We start from the raw sequence: 21,685 nt of genomic DNA, 5'->3' as shown, positions 1-21,685 counted from the left end.
AAGAACCAGAACAGTGATAATCTAAAGCGTCGACCGGCACGCTTTCAGCCACTGCAGTGCTTTTACTCTTGAGTCAGATCCATTAAGTAGTGCTGCTCACAGGGAAGTCGTTCACTTGTTCACATAATGCACTCAACACAACCACGTTGAACCTTTAGACGTGTCTGCAGACGCAAAGCCGTGTTTCTTTCTCTCCGCCGAAGCGTATCCACATCAACAGCTGTGCAAGCATCAGCACTTCTCCGCTGCAGGCGCTGCTGGTTTTAGATTTGAGAGTCCCTCTGTGCCCTTTTTTCCATTTTTCATGTATTTTTTTTATTAGCTTCACTTTACTGTGATGGCATAGACATTTAATAGTACACGGAATATAATGTACCTAACCCACAGTAAATCCACAGCCAGCCAGTCCTCTGCCTACACTCATCTCTAATCAAAGCAACACTCATCTTTCCTGCGCCATACTCCTCATATCTTCGTGGATCCACACTTAGGTGAACAGAGAGCACCGGCTCTGTCACAGGTCTGTTTTTTCAACAGCAGACACTTTGGCCTTTAGCCTTTTACAATGAAGGTTCTCAGTCTATCAGTTGTTTAGTCTCAAAAAACTCCATTAACACTTGAAAAAACTCTGTGATTTCCCAAAGCCAACAAAAAAAGTCTTTATGCTTTTTTTTTATCCAAACATGATAATAACAATTGTCCCAGATCCAAACATGCTAATCAGATTGCCAGGATTATTGTCTACCTGTTGGCTAACTGAATAGTCATCACTGCACTGAAAAAGACTTGAAGTTAATTTCATAGTTTGCTGATTGACAGGTACTGTTAAAACTGCCTTTAAGCAACACTCATCAGCACGGTGTCAGCTTCAGTCATCTTTCTCACTTGAGTTTGCAGGCCTTGCTCAGGAGCTGTGAAAGCTTCACACTTTTTATGTAAAGGAAATTACTAATGCTAAAGTCACACTAGGAAAAACAGTCGCTGGAGATTGCAGCACGATCAAAATTACTGCGACTGTTTGCAATGAAACTGCAGTATCGTTGGCTTCGAAGTAGGGCTGCCACAAACGATTATTTTGATAGTCGACTAGTCACCGATTATTTTTGCGATTAGTCGACTAATCAGATCATGCCTCCATTGGGCGTAAAACGTACAGCTTACTGCACAAGCATGCATCTGCTCTTATATAACTATCATTAGCTTACAGCTTTAAGTGTTTAAGGTCTGTGCTAACTAAAAATAAAGACAAGATGATAGTTTATTAAATTTTAATGAAATTTGTAGATTGTTTCGGTGAAGTTTAATAAACTCCTTGCTATCTAAAATATACCAGGACACCGGAGTATATTCTCGAGCATCTCACACTTCTGATAATCAGTTGTCTGCTTGACATTTATTCAGCTGTGTAAAAACTATAATTTTAATCTCAACCAAACCGATTTACTCAGGAACAAATAAAATACTAAAAAAAAGCCAAACAATAACAAGTGACTTATATATCATGTTTAACCTGAGTAGCGAAAGACTGCGGTGGGTGGGTTTGAAAACGATTTGTGGGAGTCCGGTGTTCTCACGGGCTCTAGTGACCTTGCCCCCGGCTAGCTATCGAGCTAGTGGGTAACTGACGTCTCCAAAAACATCAGAGCGCTTCTGAAAATATGTGGTGTCTTGATAAACTGAGCAGATATGTGAGGTTTACACAGCTACATTCTCGCCTGAAAATATGTTAAACGTTTATTTTGTGACCCAGAAAGAATAATAAGAGTAATATTAAAACTAACTAGCTGCCGCCATTGTTGGAAACTGAGCAAGGCTGCGCTATGAATTCTGGGACACAGCTTCTTCTTCTTCTTCAGGGTTTAACGGCAGCTGGCATCCTTGTACATGCAGTGCTGCCATCTTCTGTTTCAGTCCGTTATTACACTCTTAAATCCTACTACTTATTCCTGCGTCTTTTATGATCTTACAAAGCTTCAAACGACGCGTCGACTATTAAATCAGTCGTCGACGATTTTGATAGTCGACGTAATCGTGACTAGTCGACTAATCGTGTCAGCCCTACTTCGAAGCGACTGTTTCAAAGACAAGGATCAGGTCTGCGACAATGCGCAGTCAATTGCAATTTTCAAATCAGCTTTGGTGCGTCAAGACAATGATAAAACAGCAGTAAGATGAAGTCAGTTTGCAATCACTTTGCAATTTATTGCGGTCAAGTTGCAATCAGTTCCAAATCTGTTGCCAACTACAAAGCTTTTAAGTCATTCCCCTATTGCAAAGAGATGCATCACAGATGAGTTGCCAACACGTTGGCAACCTTTCTGGTGATTGCAGGCACTCAGAGTCAGACTGGAAATGTTTGAAGAGAGGTTACCCTAAACCAGGCAATCTGTGCAATCACCTGTCATCCAAAAGTGGCTGCCCATCGGTTGCAACGGCTTGCAATCAGTTACCGAATGAGTATCCAAGAAGTCATGCTATGAAATATACACGACTGCAGATGGAAATAACAATCGTCCTTTAGTCAGCTCTTCATTGTTCATACTGACACTTCTTCAGCTGTTTCGGTTAGAGCCAGTTTTTACTGCTCTGTCAAGAAGCTAGCACACATTGTTGTACAAAGTAGTTTGGCGACTTCCTGCATGGACTTGCCTTCATTTCTCTGAAATTTATTTATTTATTTTAATAAAGTCTGATGCTCCAGACACATTAAGTTGTCCAAATGCATTGCTTCTTTAATCAGCAGAGCAGTTTTCAGCTGTGCCACCATAATTGAAAAAAATGGTTTTTGAATGCCCAATTAGCTTTTTAAGATGATAAACTCACATTAGATAGCACAGCGCTCCATTAAAACACACAACTGATGACTGCTGATGGACCTCTGTACGTCTATATAGGTATTTTGTGAGTTGCTCGCTGTCTTGGTCAGGTAACTGTCAGTTTGTCATCCTGCTCTGCTGAGCAGCCGAGAGGACTCCTGTTGTCTGAGCATCTGGTATTAGGAGAGGTTTTTTGTGTGACTAGAGGATGCAACAAAAAAACTAAACTAGAAGTGAAATATTAGGTAAGTTATGCAAGTTTGCTACAGTTTATATCCATGACAAGGCTCAGTCTCAGAGCCATGCCGAAAACATAAAAAGTAGTATTAAGAATAGAATTGTTTATCCAGGATGCTGCTGATATGAAGACATTAAGCTTGTCTCTAAGCTCTAATCCAGGAACCTCGTTTGTGTATAAACCTTTCTGATGTGCAAATTTTGGTGCAACAGGAAATCCAAGCAAAAGCAGCTTGTTTTTAAAAGTCACGGTCACGTCTCAAGCCGCAACTGTTTTTTTCTTCTCCACCAACAGCCGTGGTGTGAGTGCTGCTGATGTCACTTTCATTTCGAGTGTTTCGTATTTGCAGAAATAATGATACAGCAGAAAAGCAAGTGTCGGGAAAACTCTGAGAACGCGCCTCCAAGCGCGTCCTGCGGCAGTCATTGGCTTTACTTGTCCAAAGCATTGAGCTGTCAGCAGACTCCAGACTGAAAGTCCTGATTCACTCTGACTGGAGCAGACTTTCAGAATCACAGCGCAGCTCCCGGAGCATCTGTGTGGAAGAAGGTCAAACGTCAACCAGGCGACGCAGCACTCACTGCGAATATATTTGGATGTTTGTCTGAATATCCCGACAGCGCACCCACTCAGAAGCCCTCCCCTCCTTCCACCCCTTTTTTAAACTTATCACCAGTGTCCTTTCACAGTCATTTCACTATATCTTTATGACATTTACTCCCTGCTAGCTACAACCAATATACCTAGAAAGCCACTGACAGCACATCCATGTAATTCAATATGATAGCTCTCAATGGAACCAGTCAGCTCCAAGGTGGATCTCGCTTGGATTTTTCTTTTTCTTTTTTTATCCCTCCTTTTCTCTTTTTTGAACGAAATGTCATGTTGAATCTCGGAGCAATGCGACGTGTTGGCGGGGGTGGTGGAGTTAGTCCTTCGTCTGACAATAGCCAAAGAAAAAATAGAGCTGTCCGTTCCTATCTCTTCTCCCATGCACGCACGCACGTGTGTGTGTGTGTGAGTGACTACAGTGAGTGGCTTGTTTTTGGTGTGTTTATGTGCGCATCAACCCTTTTCCCCCCTTGTTGTTCTTGTGCGTGCCGCGCAGCGGAATGCTGCAGAGAAGGACACAGCTGTGGCACAATAATGTTCCCCATGTAGAATGACCTACATACAGAGGAACCCAGTGGGTGTCCAGACTTACCGGGCTTGTTGTGTGTTGTCGTGTGCGCGAGTGGGCATACTGTAAGGAAAGTCGTCCGCGTTCGTCAGTGTGTCTTTGTGTGTCCCCTCAGATGCTCAGCTGTGTGTTGGCAGCTGTGTGCCTCCCTTGAGTTTTCAAAGAAACTTGTTTGTTGTTTTGGCCTTCAGCTTTCTAAGTTCCTCCCCCAGTCCTTCAGTCTGACAGGAGAATAAAAATAGACAAATGCCTCGCAAATGTGTCACCACCTTAATATTGCTTAAACTGATGCCACATTTGTGTCGTCTGAGGATACGCTCCCTCCTGGTTCATTCTTTTATACATACAAATGACCTCAGATTAGATAACACCAGCTGACGATTGGAAGGGTAACAGAGCAGCCGTTTCTTATGTATTTTTCATGCGTTTTGGATTCAAAGCATGATGTAAAATATATGAGCACATATTTCAGATTAGCTGTCATAGATTCTAAAAAGTCCTTGAAGTGGTGACACACGCACAGAATACTGGCATTCAATGCCGTTTTCCCAAAATAAACATGTGAAGAGTCATTAATATTTAAATTAAGTGTCCTGGAGGATTCAGTTTTATGTTAAGTCGCTGCATAAAATAACAGTTTCAAAGAGTTATGGGAATTTGTTATTGTGGTTAGAGGCCTTCTTCACAGCTGACGTTTGGACTTGTCATACTTGGGAAGCTGGCAATCGGATGCAGGGCTAACACATAGAAACAGACACCAACTAACCTATCCCCACTAACTGCATGTCTCTGGACTGTGAAAGGAATCCAGAGTAGCTGGACAGAACCCACGTAAACACAGGGAGAACATGCAAACTCCATGCAGAGTTGTGAAATTAGAAAAGAAAGGAAAACAGGCTTTGTTTTTGCTCAAGAGCAAGGCAGAACCCTGCTCCTATAGCTAATCACAAACACACAGCATTGGCTGTATGGATTACAGCTTTTACAGTTTTGCTACAGTTTACTTGCACTACCGTGTTGTGAAGTTACGGTTACAACTGCTGCTCTGACAGTCTAACTCCGGGGTAGTTAAAAATCCCATCTGTGAAGTCGGGGTTGAGTCCAACATTGAGAGTTCAAATCCTAATGTGAGGGGGCGTTCCAGTTGAAAATATTGAGCGGCAACACAAAAATTCCAACTTCCAATTTCAAATAACTGTAGAATTACAGCTTTTACCCATAACATTATGTTGACTTCATTTTGTCCAAGTACCCAAGTAAACTATTAGTTTTGCTCAGTTTTAGTAAGTATGATTACTCCCCCTTGGCTGGGCTCAAGTTAATAATATAGCAATTAACTGTGATAAATCGATGAAAATTGCACACCTTTTGCTGTCTACATACACAGAAATAGACATTAAAGAGAAATTCTCATTAACTGCTTATGTTCAGATTCCAGCCAGAACCTCACATGTTGGCAATCTGTGTTTATTGAGACGACAAATATTTGCATACCTTCACCAATTGGTCTAAGAGTGATTGCGGTCAGATTGCAGTTGAGAGTGTTGCATGCTCAGTTTCGGGATCAACACTTGGTCGCTGCGACTACTTGCAGATGTTCACTGACTAGCCACAAGGAGGTTTGTTTACTCTAGTGCTACTGACCCATAAATGCAGTGTTTTAAGCTCTAGCGTTATCACTTTTGATTATGTGGAACACAACTTTAAACTGCTGACTTAAAATACACAAAAAGCAAAATCGCCCCATTGCTACCTAATCGACTTGCATACAGCTGCTAAGAAAATAGGGCCTTATTGTTAGCCTTAGGTGCTGTATAGTCATACCTGTCTTTACAGGTGATAATTTCCAACCATTAAATGCTAAAGTTTATTTATTTATTTATTTTAATCTCACAGCCATGGTAATTGACCGCTAATGGCTAGTAGCGACATGTGAAAACATTGCTATTGCGCAATAAAAATTACATTCACACTCTCCATAGTGCGAGTTTGCTGTGTCCACCAGCTGGTTGCCAATTTAGCTGTCTGCTGTTTGGTGCTGGGCAGGTACATTAGAACTTGGCCACAGAAAAATGAATCCCCATCGTGCAGGAAAGCAGTTATGAGAGCTGCAGGAATCAAAATGTTAAAGAGAATTGGAAACAAGACAATAAATGCTCCATTGAACCAAAAGGGGAATAAATGCACATATGCACTATTAATTGTCTGTGTGTTCATTACTTTGACTAACTCCTGTCACACTGTGGAGCACATTGTTATTATCAAAAAAATTAATTCAGCATTTTTAAATATGTTTAAACTCCTCTCTCTCCCAGGTAACTAATCCCGACTCCTGCTTAAGTTAATTTAGCTCAGTCTCCTTTGCAAACCGATCGTGTCCACACAACTAATTGGGCCGCATAATCTTACACAAAGCCAGTCTAATTGTCTTTACTACTGCACATTTAATTTGTGGGTATTGACTATGCTGCTATTGATACAACAGCTTCTCTATTTTATTTTTTTTAATCACACTTTGATAATGTTAACATGAAAGTGCACTTACAAGAACTTCAAAGTGCATAATCGCACCTCATTTGAATCAGTTATCAACCCCCCTGGTGGATTGCTTGATTTGATGGATTCCAGCCCTGTGTGTGTATATGTATTTTTTTTTTCCAATGAGACACACTGTGCTTATGTAAATGTAGTTAGTCATAAAAGAAAAAGAAATGTTTGACTTCCCATAATTACCATGGTTCCTTGGGGAGGGATTTAAATGCTGGTGATTACTTTGTTTGATTACTTATACTGTGTGTGCGCGTACGCATGCAGTATTTAAGTGTGTGGGCCCTGGAAGTGTGTTACGGTTGTTTTATGAGTGGATGTGTGTGACTTTGACACTGTCTGCATCGACCTCTACCGCGCTGCTTTAAAAGTCTCGGTGTATATGTGCTCTAACCCCTATCAGCTTATTAAAGTTGATGGTGATAAACGAGGACATAAACAACAAAATATCTAACCCAAACATCGAGTCTGCGGATAACGCCGCATTAAAGCAAAGGAGCGAGCTAACTTGTGAGATCTTCATTATCAAAGCCCTCTGAATCTTCTCCCCTAAAGGCAAGAATCGAAAACCTTTCCTACACAAAATGTTCAGAGCAGCGATGGTGATGTAAGCCTCCACAGTAAAAGCCTGTCAGAGATCTGACTGTTTAGTCCGAGTACAGAACGGATCAAACTTTAATGATCGTTGTTGAAGAAATTGGGTCAAGCAGCTTCTCTTTCATCAGACCAGCAACTTTTGATCTCTTCAGACCACCTCGTCTATTCTCAAGCCATCTGCTGCTGCAGAAATGACCGCCGGTTGTTTTCTCTCTTTCTCGCTCTCTGCGCTGAGGTGCTACGTGCAAATCCCCAGACTGTGTAGGGGAAAGCAAGTAAGTAGGAATTTCTCAGCTCTTAACAACTGCCTTGGCTCTACCTTTGAGCAATGCGCTAAACACTCGCCTCCAACAGTGCAGCTATTTGGTGGCCGCCAGAAGAACACAGGTTTTACCGAGCAGCTCTCTTGTGAACAAGCATCAATGTGTGGGAGGGAGTTGGGGGCATGGTGATGATTTCTGTTTCTTTCTCTGACCACTTATCACTTGTGTGTGTTCAGATCCGTGCGGGTGGGTTTGAGTACTCTCCCGGGACGCTTCACATCTACTCTGACAGCCTGCTAACGCTTCCCGCCATCATCGGCATCGGAGGGGGTGGCGGCTTGCTGCTGCTGGTCATCATTGCCGTGCTGATAGCCTATAAGAGGAAGTCGAGGGACGCTGACCGCACCCTGAAACGTCTACAGCTTCAAATGGACAACCTGGAGTCCAGAGTGGCCCTGGAGTGTAAAGAAGGTAGGCTGTAGAAGCAGTGTGGATCCAGCTTTTACCCTTGCACTATTGGAAAGTAACAAGACCAAAAAAAAAAGAAAAAAGATGGGGATCTTTCAGCAGAAATAGGATAAAATATAAAATAATCCACTACAGTTAAAAAGGTTTTTAAACTCCAATTTGAATAGAAATCAAATTTTATTACGGTAACTCAATGTGTTTCATCATTTTCAGAATGATAAATGAGTAGTATGATATTTTAGTTATATACAGCTTGCATTTATCTAAAGTGTATCTAATGAAACCTGCCTACATGCTCTCTAAACTTCACAAACGAACATTTCCTACCTTGTTTGTTCAGTAGCTCGAAGCTGTAGTACACAGATGAGATGTTTAATGGGGGTTTAATTTTCTTGCGTGACTACCATGGCTCGCTGGTTTCTCCGTTGGTTGCCTGGAAAATATACAGTGATCATAAAACAGGCAAAGTATACTGGTTAATGTTTTATATGTTACTAGTACTACTATTTAAAGCTAATTTCCTGCTTGTGTATTAGCATGTACAGTGTTTCCCAAACTGCATTTGGGTGAACTGTCCAGTGGTATTAGCAGCTGTCACAAGTATATTTATTGGTTTATTTTAGCTACTTACTTGTTATTATCAATATGTGAGGAAGATGACATCTATGGTCAATCAATGCTCCCTGCTTTCTTAGCTCTTAACTTAGACTCTCTTGTGTCTCCCCTACTGGTTGGATTGCTGGTCAGATTGCTGTTGTGGAGGATTTTATTCACCTACTTACCCAGAGAAGAGTTCATTCCACGGTGTCACATACTCTAATTTCAGCACCTTGGTTGCAGCTAGCTATGCTAGTCCCTTTGTTGCTCTGGATCTAGAGCTGAATACTGAGCTGAAGCAGTATTCTTCCCATATCCTGGAGCAGATGGAGAACTCCAAACTCCCTTTGACTGAAGCGTAGAACAAGGACTATCATGGGCAGTCTAAAAAGATATTATTGAAGTTAATCTTCAAGCTGTGAGACTCGCTGGAGGTGAAGCTGCAGTTTGATTATTTGTATTTGCAGAGAATTATTACTGCAGAAAATTATCACATTTGCACAATATCTCTAAAACTAGAAACAGTAGCGGTTTTTGATACAGGCGACACGGGCGGTTGCCCGGGGCGGCATCACGGACATCGGCAAAAAATAAATAAATTGCTCGTACTCATGCTGCCCCGACAAGTAGACAAGTAAACAAACAATAAATATAAGAAGAGTAAGAAAATAAATGTACACTTTAGGACCAGGGGTAAAGAGATCAATAACAATTTAAATTTATAATTTACAGTTTGATGATTTAAAGTCTCACACGCAACCTGTCGAAAGGGGAGGGGGGTCGGCTGCTTCCAAATAGAGCGCATTTCATTCATAAAACAGGCTAGGACCGCCACTGACTAGAAACATCCTGTCTCAGAGTAAAGCTATAAATGATAAGAATTATTGAAAATTCTTTATTTATCACTTCTAGGCTGGAATGTTGTAATTCATTATTATCAGGCTATCTTAAATACTCCCTGAAAAGCCTTCAGTTGAATCAAAATGCTGCAGCGAGAGTACAGATGGGGACTAGAAAGAGAGAGCATATTTCTCCCATGTTGGCTTCTCTTCATTGGCTCCCTGTTAAATCCAGAACTGAATTTACAATCCTGCTCCTCATATACAAGGTCTTGAATAATCAGGCCCCATCTTATCTTATTGACCTCGTATTACCATATCGCCCCAATAGAGCACTTTGCTCTCAGATCACTGGCTTACTTATGGGTCCTACAATATTTAAAAGTAGAATGGGAGGCAGAGCTTCAGCTTTGAGCCTGAATTTGAAGGAGAGAGACACCCTCTCTACTTTTAAGATTAGGCTTAAAACGTTTCTTTTTGATGAAGCTTGAATTAAATTATGTAAACCCCTAAACACTGTCACAAAAAGAAACTAAATCAATGGGAGGCGAGAGAGGAATGATTTAGATTTTTTGTCTCCATATTTCTTCCAAGTATATAATAACCCGTTCATCTGGTTAAAGTAGATGGTCGTCACAGACTAGATAAATTACACATTTGCCACTCAAAGCACTTTAGACTTTCTTAATCTTTTTGCACCTGCTCACTGCCTGAGTAAACTTGTTTCAAAGGTCAGCAACTGGCAATGACATCGATCACAGTGTGGGAGTCTGCTGAGCTGAGTGAGTATACAACAACGCTTCCTGAAAATGGCTTTGAAGTTTAATAATAGGAAATGTGCATGCTGAGCAGTGTTAAAGGATATTTCTGCCAGGGTCAAAGCAAGATTGTTATTTTATCTATAGTCATTTATATTTGGTGGTATGACGGTGTTCTGGGAGAGATGAAATATGCCAATAGGAAGCACAGAAGGGCAACAGAAAATGATGATGCAATGTTCAGTATTTTACAGAACAATTAAGCAGAAGCAAATCGTGCTGTATGGATAGCACGAGGTGTTCGGCTCTACTGATACTCAAAGGTGAAACTGTAAACAGCACACAGATGCCTGTCAATTATAGGGAAACCACTGTAAAGCATCTCAGCAAGACGTTGTTCCACCACAAGCCTCACAGCACAGCTCCAGTGCTTCTCGGCATGGATTGGCATCTGGGCACTGGAGGAATGGACACCTGTTTTGATAATGATGGTGGTGGAGAGCACAGTCTAACGTGTCAGTCATCTGTCCGTACCTCCGAGTGAAAACACAACTCAACAGCAAGACTGTCAGAAAGACGGAGAGCACACACACGGCTGGAAAGTAGATAGTGTGAGAGGCCTATCTGAGGTCAAGCTAACAAGGGGATTATTTGCAGAGGAGTGAGAAAATATTGTGAGTGAGAAACCGACACAAAGAAACTGGGTTAAAAGAGCGAGAGTCAGCAGCAGAGTGTGGATGACTGATGTGTGGACAATCCAGGTGTTTACACTCAATATAATAACACGGGCACACGCAGCCACGCTACAGAGTAATGATACGATTACACTGCGGTCATGACACAAAGTCGCAACACCTGCCAGGGAGCAGCTGTCAAACAAAACTACACGAGTGTTGTTTTTCAAAGTGCAACATTCTCAGGCCGATCGTTGCACGCGCAATCCTGACTGCGGTGACATTTCCAGGTACGTGTTTCTTCCTTGTCGCGTCGCCTCAGTTTAAGATGTTGTCATTTGTGTTTTTCACGAAACACGACTGGAGAAAGTTCCGCTATTTACAACAGTAGGCCGACAGGCGAGCGTTGAAGTCAACGGGAAGTCAACAGCGCTTGGTTTTCCTAGGAAGTGAAGCATGGCCTCGTTCCCACCCACCCTGAAAGCACCCCGCCCCGCCTGCTGCACTCCCAGCTGGCCTATAGAGGCAAGACAGCGCACATGGGCGGAGGAGCAGATGAAGTGGGCGGTCGGCTATCCCTGTGATTGCAAAAGGAAGTGTGTATGTGTGAGGCAGGGTTCTAACAGTCTTTAGGGGGGGACAGGACGTTTTGGATCAGTCATCTGTAAGAGGTGGATATCACACTGTACACAGCTATAGTGTACTGTATTAGCCATCATGCATACACACATTACAAACCCAACTGCTGACCGGGAAGCATCACTTCTATGGGTTAAAAGACCTGTTAAAGAGTCCCGTATAAAGTATATAGGCAAGAAAATGCAAATGAACTTTCAAACCAATTCATGGTAAGGCATTGTTTACATGCTCCTTTGAGCACACTCAATGCTGTGGCATTTTTACACTTCACTTCCCAGACTTTGTGTTGACTGGGATCTTTTGTGTGTGTTTCTGTGTGTGTGTGTTTACTTATCAGAAACACATGAGCATTTTCCCAGGAAAGACATAGACAGACAGTCCTAACTGAAAGCTTTATCAAAAAGGAACGTTTTAAGCCTAATGTTAAAAGTAGAGAGGGTGTTTGTCTCTTGAAGTCAATCTGGGAGTTGGTCCACAGAAGAGGGGCCTGAAAGCTGAAGGCTGAACCTCCCATTCTACTTTTAAATACGCTAGAAACCACAAGTAAGTCTGAGAGCAAAGTGCTCTGCTTGAGTGATACGACTGCTATGAGTGTTACTATAAGATAAAATGGGGCCTGATTATTTAAGACATCTTATATGAGGAGGGGGTTAAATTTATTCTAACAGGGACCATATGAAAAGAAGCTAAGATGGGAGAAATATGCTGTGTCTGTCTAGTCCCTGTCAGTAATCTTGCAACAGCATTTTGAGCATTTCTGAAGGGAGTTTTTAGGACAACCTGATAATAACGGATTACAATAATTACTGTAATTATAATTACAGAGTGTTTGTTTCTGAAATCCAAACTGGAAGCTGGTTCCACAGAAGAGGGGCCTGAAAGCTGAAGGCTCTGCCTCCCATTCTACTTTTAAATACCCTAGGAACCACAAGTAAGCTACTAGTCGGACAGCGAAGTGCTCCATTACCATCAGTCCTTCTTTTTTAAGTTTTGCATAATGGAGTAGGCGTGTTTTGGCTCCAATGGATAGCTCTATTTGGACGACACTACAGCTGCCTTTCGTGTTGTAGATAGAGATCATAATATATTGAAATATTAGTGTGATGTTGGTAAACAAAAATATTCTCTCCATTTTTCTCATCACATTATATCAAGTGAAACATCCTGAATACTCTCTTTGGCATAAAGCCCTCATTTATTGTCAGCTGCAGTAAACATTGTCTTCTTGCAGAAAAAAATACACTTTTAGATGCAACAGAGCAGAAAATTGGAACTGAGCTACATTTTTTATATAGATATAAAATATCAGATTATTTGAACACCATACCCTGCAGTCACAAAATCTCACAACACATTTAATAATAATAATAATTATAATAAAACAGCACAAATCAAAAAGCTATATTTTAGGTTGTCAGAATTTTACCTGTGGTTAAGTTAGTTCAGTCAGGACCACTAAAGTCAAAAGGAGATTAATATTTCTGCCTGCATTAATTTAGATTTGGCAGCATGGCTCTGTTTACGGACCTTCTCAACCTTCCAAATGTGCATATGTGGAAAACATAAACCAGAGAGAGCAGCAGGTAGACTCAGCACAGAGGACAGGAGGCATCAAAAACAAGATGTACTCACTGGCCAGGTCAGATACCCCTTTTTCCTTTTCTCAGAATAGCTTCAATTCTTTATTCAGCAAGATGCTAGATCATTCTGCAGAGATTTTGGTCCATACTGACATGAAAGCATCATGCATTTATGTAGCCGATTTATTGGCTACACATCCATAATGCAAATTTCCACATAATCCCAAAGATGCTCTGTTAAATTGAGGTCTGCTGGAGTGTGCAAACCATTTGGGTACACTGAACTTATTACCATGTTCAAGAAATCATCTTGAGATAATTTGGGCTTTGAAAAAAAATGTGTTATCCTCTTGGAAGCAATCATTGAAACAATGGGTACACTGTGCTCATAAGGAGATGGACATGGTCAGCAGCAGCAGAAACCATCCCCAGCACCTTTACACCACTAATACCATCCTGAACCAATGATACCAGATCATCATGGATCCATGGGTCAACAAGCTGTCTTGACCGTGAATGCACTCCCAAATGCAAGTTGCTGCCATGTGATTAGCTGATTATATCTTTGCTTTAATGAGCAGTTCAGCAAGTGTACCTAATCAAGTGGACAGTGAGTGTATATGACATTAGGTCAGAGAGGATGAAGTGGGGCGCTGGGGTGGATGTTGCAGATGGGCTGCATCTGTGGTCATTGCTCAAGAATCTTAAAAAGCGCTCTAGATGAGATTTGCTGATTTGATTTCTGGAAGTCATCAGCTGATGGCAGGTTGCCATTTAGGTTTGATGATCTGGTGGGATTACAGCTGAGCTAGACTTTGTGGCCTCTCTGAACAAATGCTGCACTTTAATTTTCATCAGTGAAAACCAACAAAAAAAGTTTCTAAATTATCCTCGATACTGATTTACAAAAAAATTCCAATCCAACAATCAGAGTCGGGATATTTCTATTAGCAACACTGACATTTTGTCTCTTGTGCTACTTGTGCTTGTCGTATAACACACATTTTAGCGTGTAAAGGATGAGCATTTCACAAGAAATAAACACACTGCACAGTACAGGCTGATGGGTCCGTCATAGTTCAAGAGCCGTTCATGGCCATGGCTGCAGCCGAGGAAAGGTTATGGCCCTGCTTTGAACTGCGCTCGAGGTTTTGTTATGTCTTGTTTTATATCAGCTGATCAGGAGGATATTTTTTGAAAGCGTATTTTTGCTAGGGCTGCCTGCTAAGATGCTTTTAAACAGATTTACCCTTTGGCCGGTAAATAAGAGCCTGATTAATAGATAGAAGAGAGAAGAAGTGGAGTGGAAAATGAAGTGAGGACTTGAAAGAAAACCTACATCTAATTTGTGTCTCCTTGACTATTTTTCAAGCCATTTTCCTTCCCTGTCTTCTTGTCATTCTCTCCTTTGCCTTTATCTTTCATGCTGTGTCTCCCGTGCTGCCTTTTTTTGTCTTTTACCCTTATTCCCAATTACTTATACCCTCAATCCAATGTCTGCTTTCCATTCTCAGTTCTTTACTGCCTGATCTTTCTTCGTCTTTCCCTTTCTTTCCTTCATCTTCTCTGCTTCCTCTCTTCTCTATTTCTCTTGTGGACCAAACAGTCCAATAACAGCTGGGGGAAATTATGCATGAAAACTCATCCGTTGCTCTCTTAATAATTATCCACTCATGCAATTAATTGACTTTCCTTTCCAGGAACTTTGTTTTCTGTCTCCTGTTTCTGCTTTTCTCTCTCCCCAAGCAGGATTTCCATTTGAGATTCATTGTTTTTGGGCCTTTTTTCTGGATAAGTAAAGGCTGACATTGTCAGGACCACGACTCCAAGGAATGGATTTGGTTAACTAGGTTTTTAGCCCTGTCTGCAAGTTAAATATATAGTTTAGTGTTATCTTCAGATCTATGTATACCTGAATGCACTTAGTTACACATAGAATCATGCCGTTATTTTATGCTTTCTCACCCACACATAATAACGTGCCCTTTATTGAATATAACTAAATTGCTGATTGTGTCTGTGTCTTATCATGACTTAGTGTCTGTATATTCTTGTGATTCTGCATTTTGGTCCTCATTTACTTCCTTTGCAAGCATCGTTTTTTTTTTAATCATTGCTGACCTTTAATTCTCAATCCAGATGTCTAGCTCTTTTTCTAAGGTTGAGACGTTTTACCTGAAATCTCTGCAGTGGTTGTGCTTTCTGAAATGCTTTCCCTTCTTTGCCTCTGACAGGCACCTCATCTGACCCATATATAGATATCTATAGTACAGAATCATCTGTGTGACTATCCTTACACTCAGTGTTTTTTGATCACTGTTATGACTCTATCAGTTAGACTGTTACACGTGTATAGTTAGTCAGATTTTTTACCCTAGAACACTAATGGGAGTTTTGTAACACTATCCTTACACGTGGGTGAAAATCACCTGATATTAGTGTTCTTGATTAAAAGATAAAAGGACTTTCATCCATTGGCTAGGGCCAATATTTCACTTGCTACCAAACTACAGGTTAAGTTTAGTAGAAGATCCTGCTATAGGTTAAAATATACACTTTTACAACAGTTTTCATGAATATAACTCACAAACATCAATTTTATGATTGTTCACTTTTACAATAGTCTTACTAATGGCTACTCGCTGTGCTTCAGCAGCAACGTGATAATAAAATATTGTTTTCTTTCAAATACATACACATACATCAATACATATCCATGTAATCATGGATGCTAACATTGATAGTATATGCACATTTGGTGGTACAGTATAAAGTATGAGGCTTATAGTCTTGGTGGCATTACTGTTGAACAGCTCTAGCTCCTAAGCTGTTTCAAGCCAGAACCAATTAGCCACTGAAAAGTACATTTTAAGCTAATGGCTAAGAAACTGAATTTCCGTTAGCAGCATAAATTCCGACTATGAATTTTACACTGTTCATTCAAAACATGTATTTGTGCTGTCTGAAATCCTTGGGCCTGTCTCAATATACGTACTTGTGTGTACTTGGTACAGCTAAATATCCCAGAATGCATTTCGTTCAAAACCCAAACGCGGCAATGGCAGAGGAGCGCGGCTAAAACCTTTTAAATATTACTCTTTCTCTGTCACAAAATAAACTTTTAAGTTATTTTCAAGCGAGAATGTAGCTGTGTAAGCTTCAAATATCTGCTCGATTTATCAAGATATCATATATTTCCAAACGTCTGTTACCCACCAGCTCCATAGCTAGGGAGGTCGAGGATCACTAGAGCCAGCGAGAGTAGCGGACTCCCGGTACATCGTTTCGAACACACACACACACACACACACACACACACACACACACACACACACACACACACACACACACACACACACACACATGCCCGCCGTCTTTCACTACTCAGGTTTAACATGATATATAAGTCTCTTAGATAACTTCGAAATGTTAATTTTTGGTTTATTTCAGTGTTTTATTTGTTCCTGAGTAAATGGGTTTGGCTGAGTTGTAATTCAATTCAGAAGGAAACATTTTCACCGGGAACAAAAACAGCATGTTAATACGTGGAGATTCTGAAGGCTGCTTCAAAATGATCAGATTATATTTTAAATATTTGTTCAGTTCTCCTCCAAACCCCAGCAGCTGTCTGTTGTAACTTTTGAGTGTCTACTAAAGTAAAAATAAAAGCGTTCTAATTTCTCACCTGCTTATTTTTATTAAGGTATACATGTACACTACTTTTATTAATAGGGTAAATCGGTTTGGCGGAGATTAAAGTTAAGCTTCATAACATATTAATCACACTTAAATTAAGAAGGGACGGCAGTAAAAACTCCGGACCTGTGACATCGTCAAGTACGCTGGTGTTCCAATTGTACAAATTGCGAGTCCATACTCGCGTTCTCAGCAAGTCCGGACTCGCCGAGAATGCGAGTAAGGACTCGCGTACTTGAGAAATGAGAAAGGGCCCTTGTCTCCTTACAGTGAAATCTAATTTACATTCTCCCACTGGATATTTAAATAAACCTGTAGCAACATAGGTAAAAAGGTTATGCTATGTCCTTCAATCGAGGAAGCTAGCTTATTGATTGATAAAAAGTCAACCTTTTCACTTCCACAATGTTTGCTTTTACATTGCAAAATTATATTTACAAAAGCTTGGGTTTATTTCACTCATTGTGGTAGTTACCATGAAATGAAGTGATCTTATTGTAAATTTCACCAGCTAAAGTGTTAGTATGAGTGATCAATTAAGACTAGCTACAGAGACAGATCATTTGTTGTTCTGCTAACTGGGCAACTTAACACATGATGAAACATCAAGGCAGTGCTACTGTTCGGTCATACAGATAATAACCAATTATCTCTTCTCCATCGATAGCTTTCGCTGAGCTACAGACAGACATCCATGAACTAACTCAGGAGCTGGATGGAGCTGGGATTCCCTTCCTAGACTATCGGACCTATGCAATGAGAGTTCTTTTCCCTGGGATTGAGGACCATCCTGTGCTCAAGGAGATGGAGGTACGGGTCAGTACACCACCGACCAAACTTGAGACTGAAACAAACTAACAATGTATAATCAGCTACAGTAGAGGCTTTACTAACAAACTAACACCAAACATGGATACATACAGCTGCTGCTTTACTTAAAGTAGTTCACCTAGTTTGACAAAAGTTTGCCATAGAAGTATTCTGAAAGTTCTGTTTATCGGTATTAAAACTGTCCCACTAGCTTTACTGCTGGAAACTTGTGTAGCATTATCCCATGACACGTTTCATCAAAGGAAGGACTCTTAAAAAGCCTGAGATGTGACAAGAACTCCAGATGCTGAACACCTTAAAGCAATGACATAACCTATATTTTACCTACTTCGTCTTAATGTATTCAGCTTGTCTCAATGAATGTGAATGAATTTTCAAGAGCCATAGTATCATCATTAGTCGGATCTCAAGGGACAGAAACTCACCTTATTCTTTTGATGTAGATAAAAAGAGTTATACAGTAAGTATTGCTTTGAATTGACTGAAAAAGAATGTTATGTAAGAGATGTTAAAAAAGATGCAGGAAAGGCAAAGGGGAACAAAGCAAAAAGAAAATTAGATTCACAGTTCCTAGGATTGTTGTTGGCATTATAAATCACTGTAAAGTTATTAAATGAACCAGTATATGCAAACTCCTTGCCAGCACAGCCAAATTGAAATAGTGAACCTGATTTATAAAGACGTCTTACCGCTGAGACCAAGGGAAGGAGAATTAATAGTATGTCAACATAAACTACTCCCCTCCAAAACTAAAAACCAGAGAGCCAAGTTTGCAATCAGCAGTATCATTAAGATGTAGAATCTGGTGCTGCTCCATTGGCTTTGATTGGAGCGCTGACTTTTTGGAGTCGAAGAGTAATTTGTTTGACCTTTTACAGCTTAATTTAATCGCTCTAATCCAGAACGTTGATTCATATTGTTAGAAATAAAATCCCCCTGGGTGGTGTCATAGCTGCCATTGGTATCTCTTTTTTTATTCCTTTCTGTGATTCACCCCGAGTTATTTTTGAAAGGCAACAATTTTGGCTATGAGCACAGACTATCAATCTGTATTTACAAACTACAGATAATGTTAAATCTGAACGAACAGAGTCCTTAGAGCATCTAGAACAGCAGGAATGTAGTAGTGGGAAATGTACTTTCTTTCTTTTGTTTCCTTCTTTGCTTTCCCTTTGTTTCTTTAACAAGACAGTTTAACAAATCTAAATTAGTTCCAAGTCAGAAATTTAATTAGGTTGAAAATCATTTTCTTTTGTCCCAGTGTTATTTGTATTGAAAGAGCAGCCTAACATAGATGTTGATTAAATATGTGTATATATATATATATATATATATATATATATATATATATATATATATATATATATATATATATATATATATATATATATATATATATATATATACATATGTATGTATGTATGTATGTGTGTGTGTGTGTGTCTGTATATATATGATTTGAATATATGAAATTTGGTTCAATTTAGGCTTAACAGAGCATTTTATTAAGACACAGCAATGTGTTTCATTATGCCCATGATGGAATTAACAGCCGCTAACTGTTATAATCTCTGGCAGTGAGGTTAGATGAGAGATTTATCTTCATCAGAGCTTAATAAATCCAGGTATTTTGAAGGAAGCAAACCAGATCCAAAATGGAATCAGTTATTGGAACCGAGCCGCTATACAGATTGCAATTTCTGAAAACCCACTTTGCTACTATAAGGGCTAATATTCCAGTGTTTCTATTTTTCACTCATGGACTCTCCAGATCTGGAAGTGAGGCCATGCCAAAACCTGCATTCTTTCTTGTGATTTTCTTTCTCACATTTCTAAATTATAGTGAACATATTGATTGACAAGTTCCTGCCATAGGAGTGTGTAGAGTCCTTTGTTTTCTATATGAGAGCCACTCCTCCCATCGCAATACACCTTGATGACAAAAGTGCTCAGCTTGAGGCTTCTCGCCAACATTTCACCGTAGACCACAGTATAAAAGATGGACAGTGACATCATCTGCTGTTTTCTGAAGTTCCGTTAGGAAGCTTCAAGATGAGCATTTCTGCCGTTGAAGATAGGCAGGTCTGACTGTGAATCGACTTGCTGATTAACTAATGACTTTTCAGTCACAAGTCATTAGACCATGGATAATCCTCCATTTTTATATTTTTTTTAATTTTAACATGTCCCAAAAGTTAGTCCATAAACTCATCAGGAAAGCATTTACCAACATTGTAATCTCTTAATCTGAAGGTTGCCGGTTCGAGCCCCAGCTCCGACGGTCTCGGTTGTTGTGTCCTTGGGCAAGACACTTCACCCGTTGCCTACCGGTGGTGGTCAGAGGGCCCGGTGGCGCCAGTGTCTGGCAGCCTCACCTCTGTCAGTGCGCCCCAGGGCGGCTGTGGCTACAATGTAGCTTGCCATCACCAGTGTGTGAATGGGTGGATGACTGAATGTGTAAAGCGCTTTGGGGTCCTTAAGGACTAGTAAAGCGCTATATAAATACAGGCCATTTACCATTTACCATTAAGGCAGAGGGCTGTGATCCCATGGACCTCTATAGCAGTGTTTCTCAACCTTTTGGAGCCACGGCACATATTTCACATTAAAAAAATCACAAGGCACACCACCAAACAAAAATGTCACAAAGACCATATTGATCATTTCCCCCCGCGCACCAGGTGTAGTGGAATTGGCTCAGGTTGTCTCCATTATACTTTTTTTGCTTTCTTCTGACCATTCGCATGCTAGGGCCTTCATCTGGGTCAAAATTAACACTTTTGACAGTGTTATATGTTTAAAAGTAACCTAGTCAGTTTTGAAGATTAACAATGGCTAACACTGAGCAGTGCTGGTTTTCTAACACTGGAATATTTCTAACATTTTGAGTTATTTTCCAGTGTTAGAAAATTAGCACTGCTCAGTGTTAGCCATTGTTAATCTTCAAAACTGACTAGGTTACTTTTAAACATATAACACTGTCAAAAGTGTTAATTTAACACTCAACAGTGTTGTATTTAACACTCAGATGTGTGGACCTATATAGACACATTTTGCTGTGAGGATACAATAGCTTCCAGGATCTCAATAGAATATGGAAAATTTTATATTTGTATAAAATTAAGAACTTAACTTTCCCCTGCCGACAGTCTCTCTGAAAGCAGCTGTCCTAATGTGATTTGTATGTGTACGTATGCTCATCACAGTTAGATTTACTCTACATTGTTTTAGGATTACATCACAAACAGAACATGTTTAAACTCTGTTTTCCATAATCCAAAATCCAAAAGTGTGAGTACACCTTTAACTTTGGGTGTCAGGCAGGCACAGAGGTAAAAGGTGCTTACGTATTTTATTGTTATGTCTAGACTTCCTTCCGTAACCGTCTGTATTGCCCCCAGGGGTTGCCGCTGTAATCCAATGACTTGGGTAAACCAATGCTCCTAGCTTTATTGCACTGCGTGACTGCTCTCACCCTAAGCTTGACAGCCACGTGACACACCTACACACACACATCCAAGCATACACACACAGTCTTGCAGATTTGTGAATCTACAAACCTTAAATCTATCTTGGAAAAATTGGTGAAGACCCTGCCTGCGCAGTATGTACATGCAACTCCATCTGTCTAATCTCATTCTATCTCGCTCACACTCCCTCTTTTTCCCAACACGCACACACATGCGCACACATTGCACTCACCATCCACCCTGGAGGCCGAGAATCTCATTTAGCACTTTACAGAGAGGCCCAGACACTTTATTATTGCATGTCGGAGGAGAGAAAGAATAGATGTTACAGTGGTACAAAAGGATGACGACAGAAAGTAGGAGAGAGAGGGGGAGTGGTAGATGTGATGTGTGTGTGTGTGTGTGTGTGTGCAAGGATGACACACAAAACCAAGGAGAGAGGGAGAAATTAAAACAAGAGAGAGAGTGAGAGAGAGAGAGAGAGAGAGAGAG

At 40.4% G+C, this 21,685-nt stretch overlaps 1 protein-coding gene across 1 annotated transcript in view; it reads left to right on the top strand.

Annotated features, from left to right (window-relative positions):
• The window catches only part of LOC113012858 (plexin-A1-like), a 327,308-nt gene that overhangs the window by 279,690 nt on the left and 25,933 nt on the right, over positions 1-21,685 (top strand). Inside the window, exons 20-21 of the mRNA XM_026153254.1 lie at positions 7,878-8,112; positions 17,560-17,702. Coding sequence (XP_026009039.1) covers positions 7,878-8,112; positions 17,560-17,702 — 378 coding nt within the window. The remainder of the gene's footprint in view (positions 1-7,877; positions 8,113-17,559; positions 17,703-21,685) is intronic.

The sequence above is a fragment of the Astatotilapia calliptera genome, chromosome 20, assembly GCF_900246225.1.
Source record: "Astatotilapia calliptera chromosome 20, fAstCal1.2, whole genome shotgun sequence".
In the NCBI taxonomy this organism is placed as follows: domain Eukaryota; kingdom Metazoa; phylum Chordata; class Actinopteri; order Cichliformes; family Cichlidae; genus Astatotilapia; species Astatotilapia calliptera.
The sequence above is the reverse complement of the archived record's forward strand: the minus strand, read 5'-3'. Positions and strand labels throughout refer to the sequence as shown.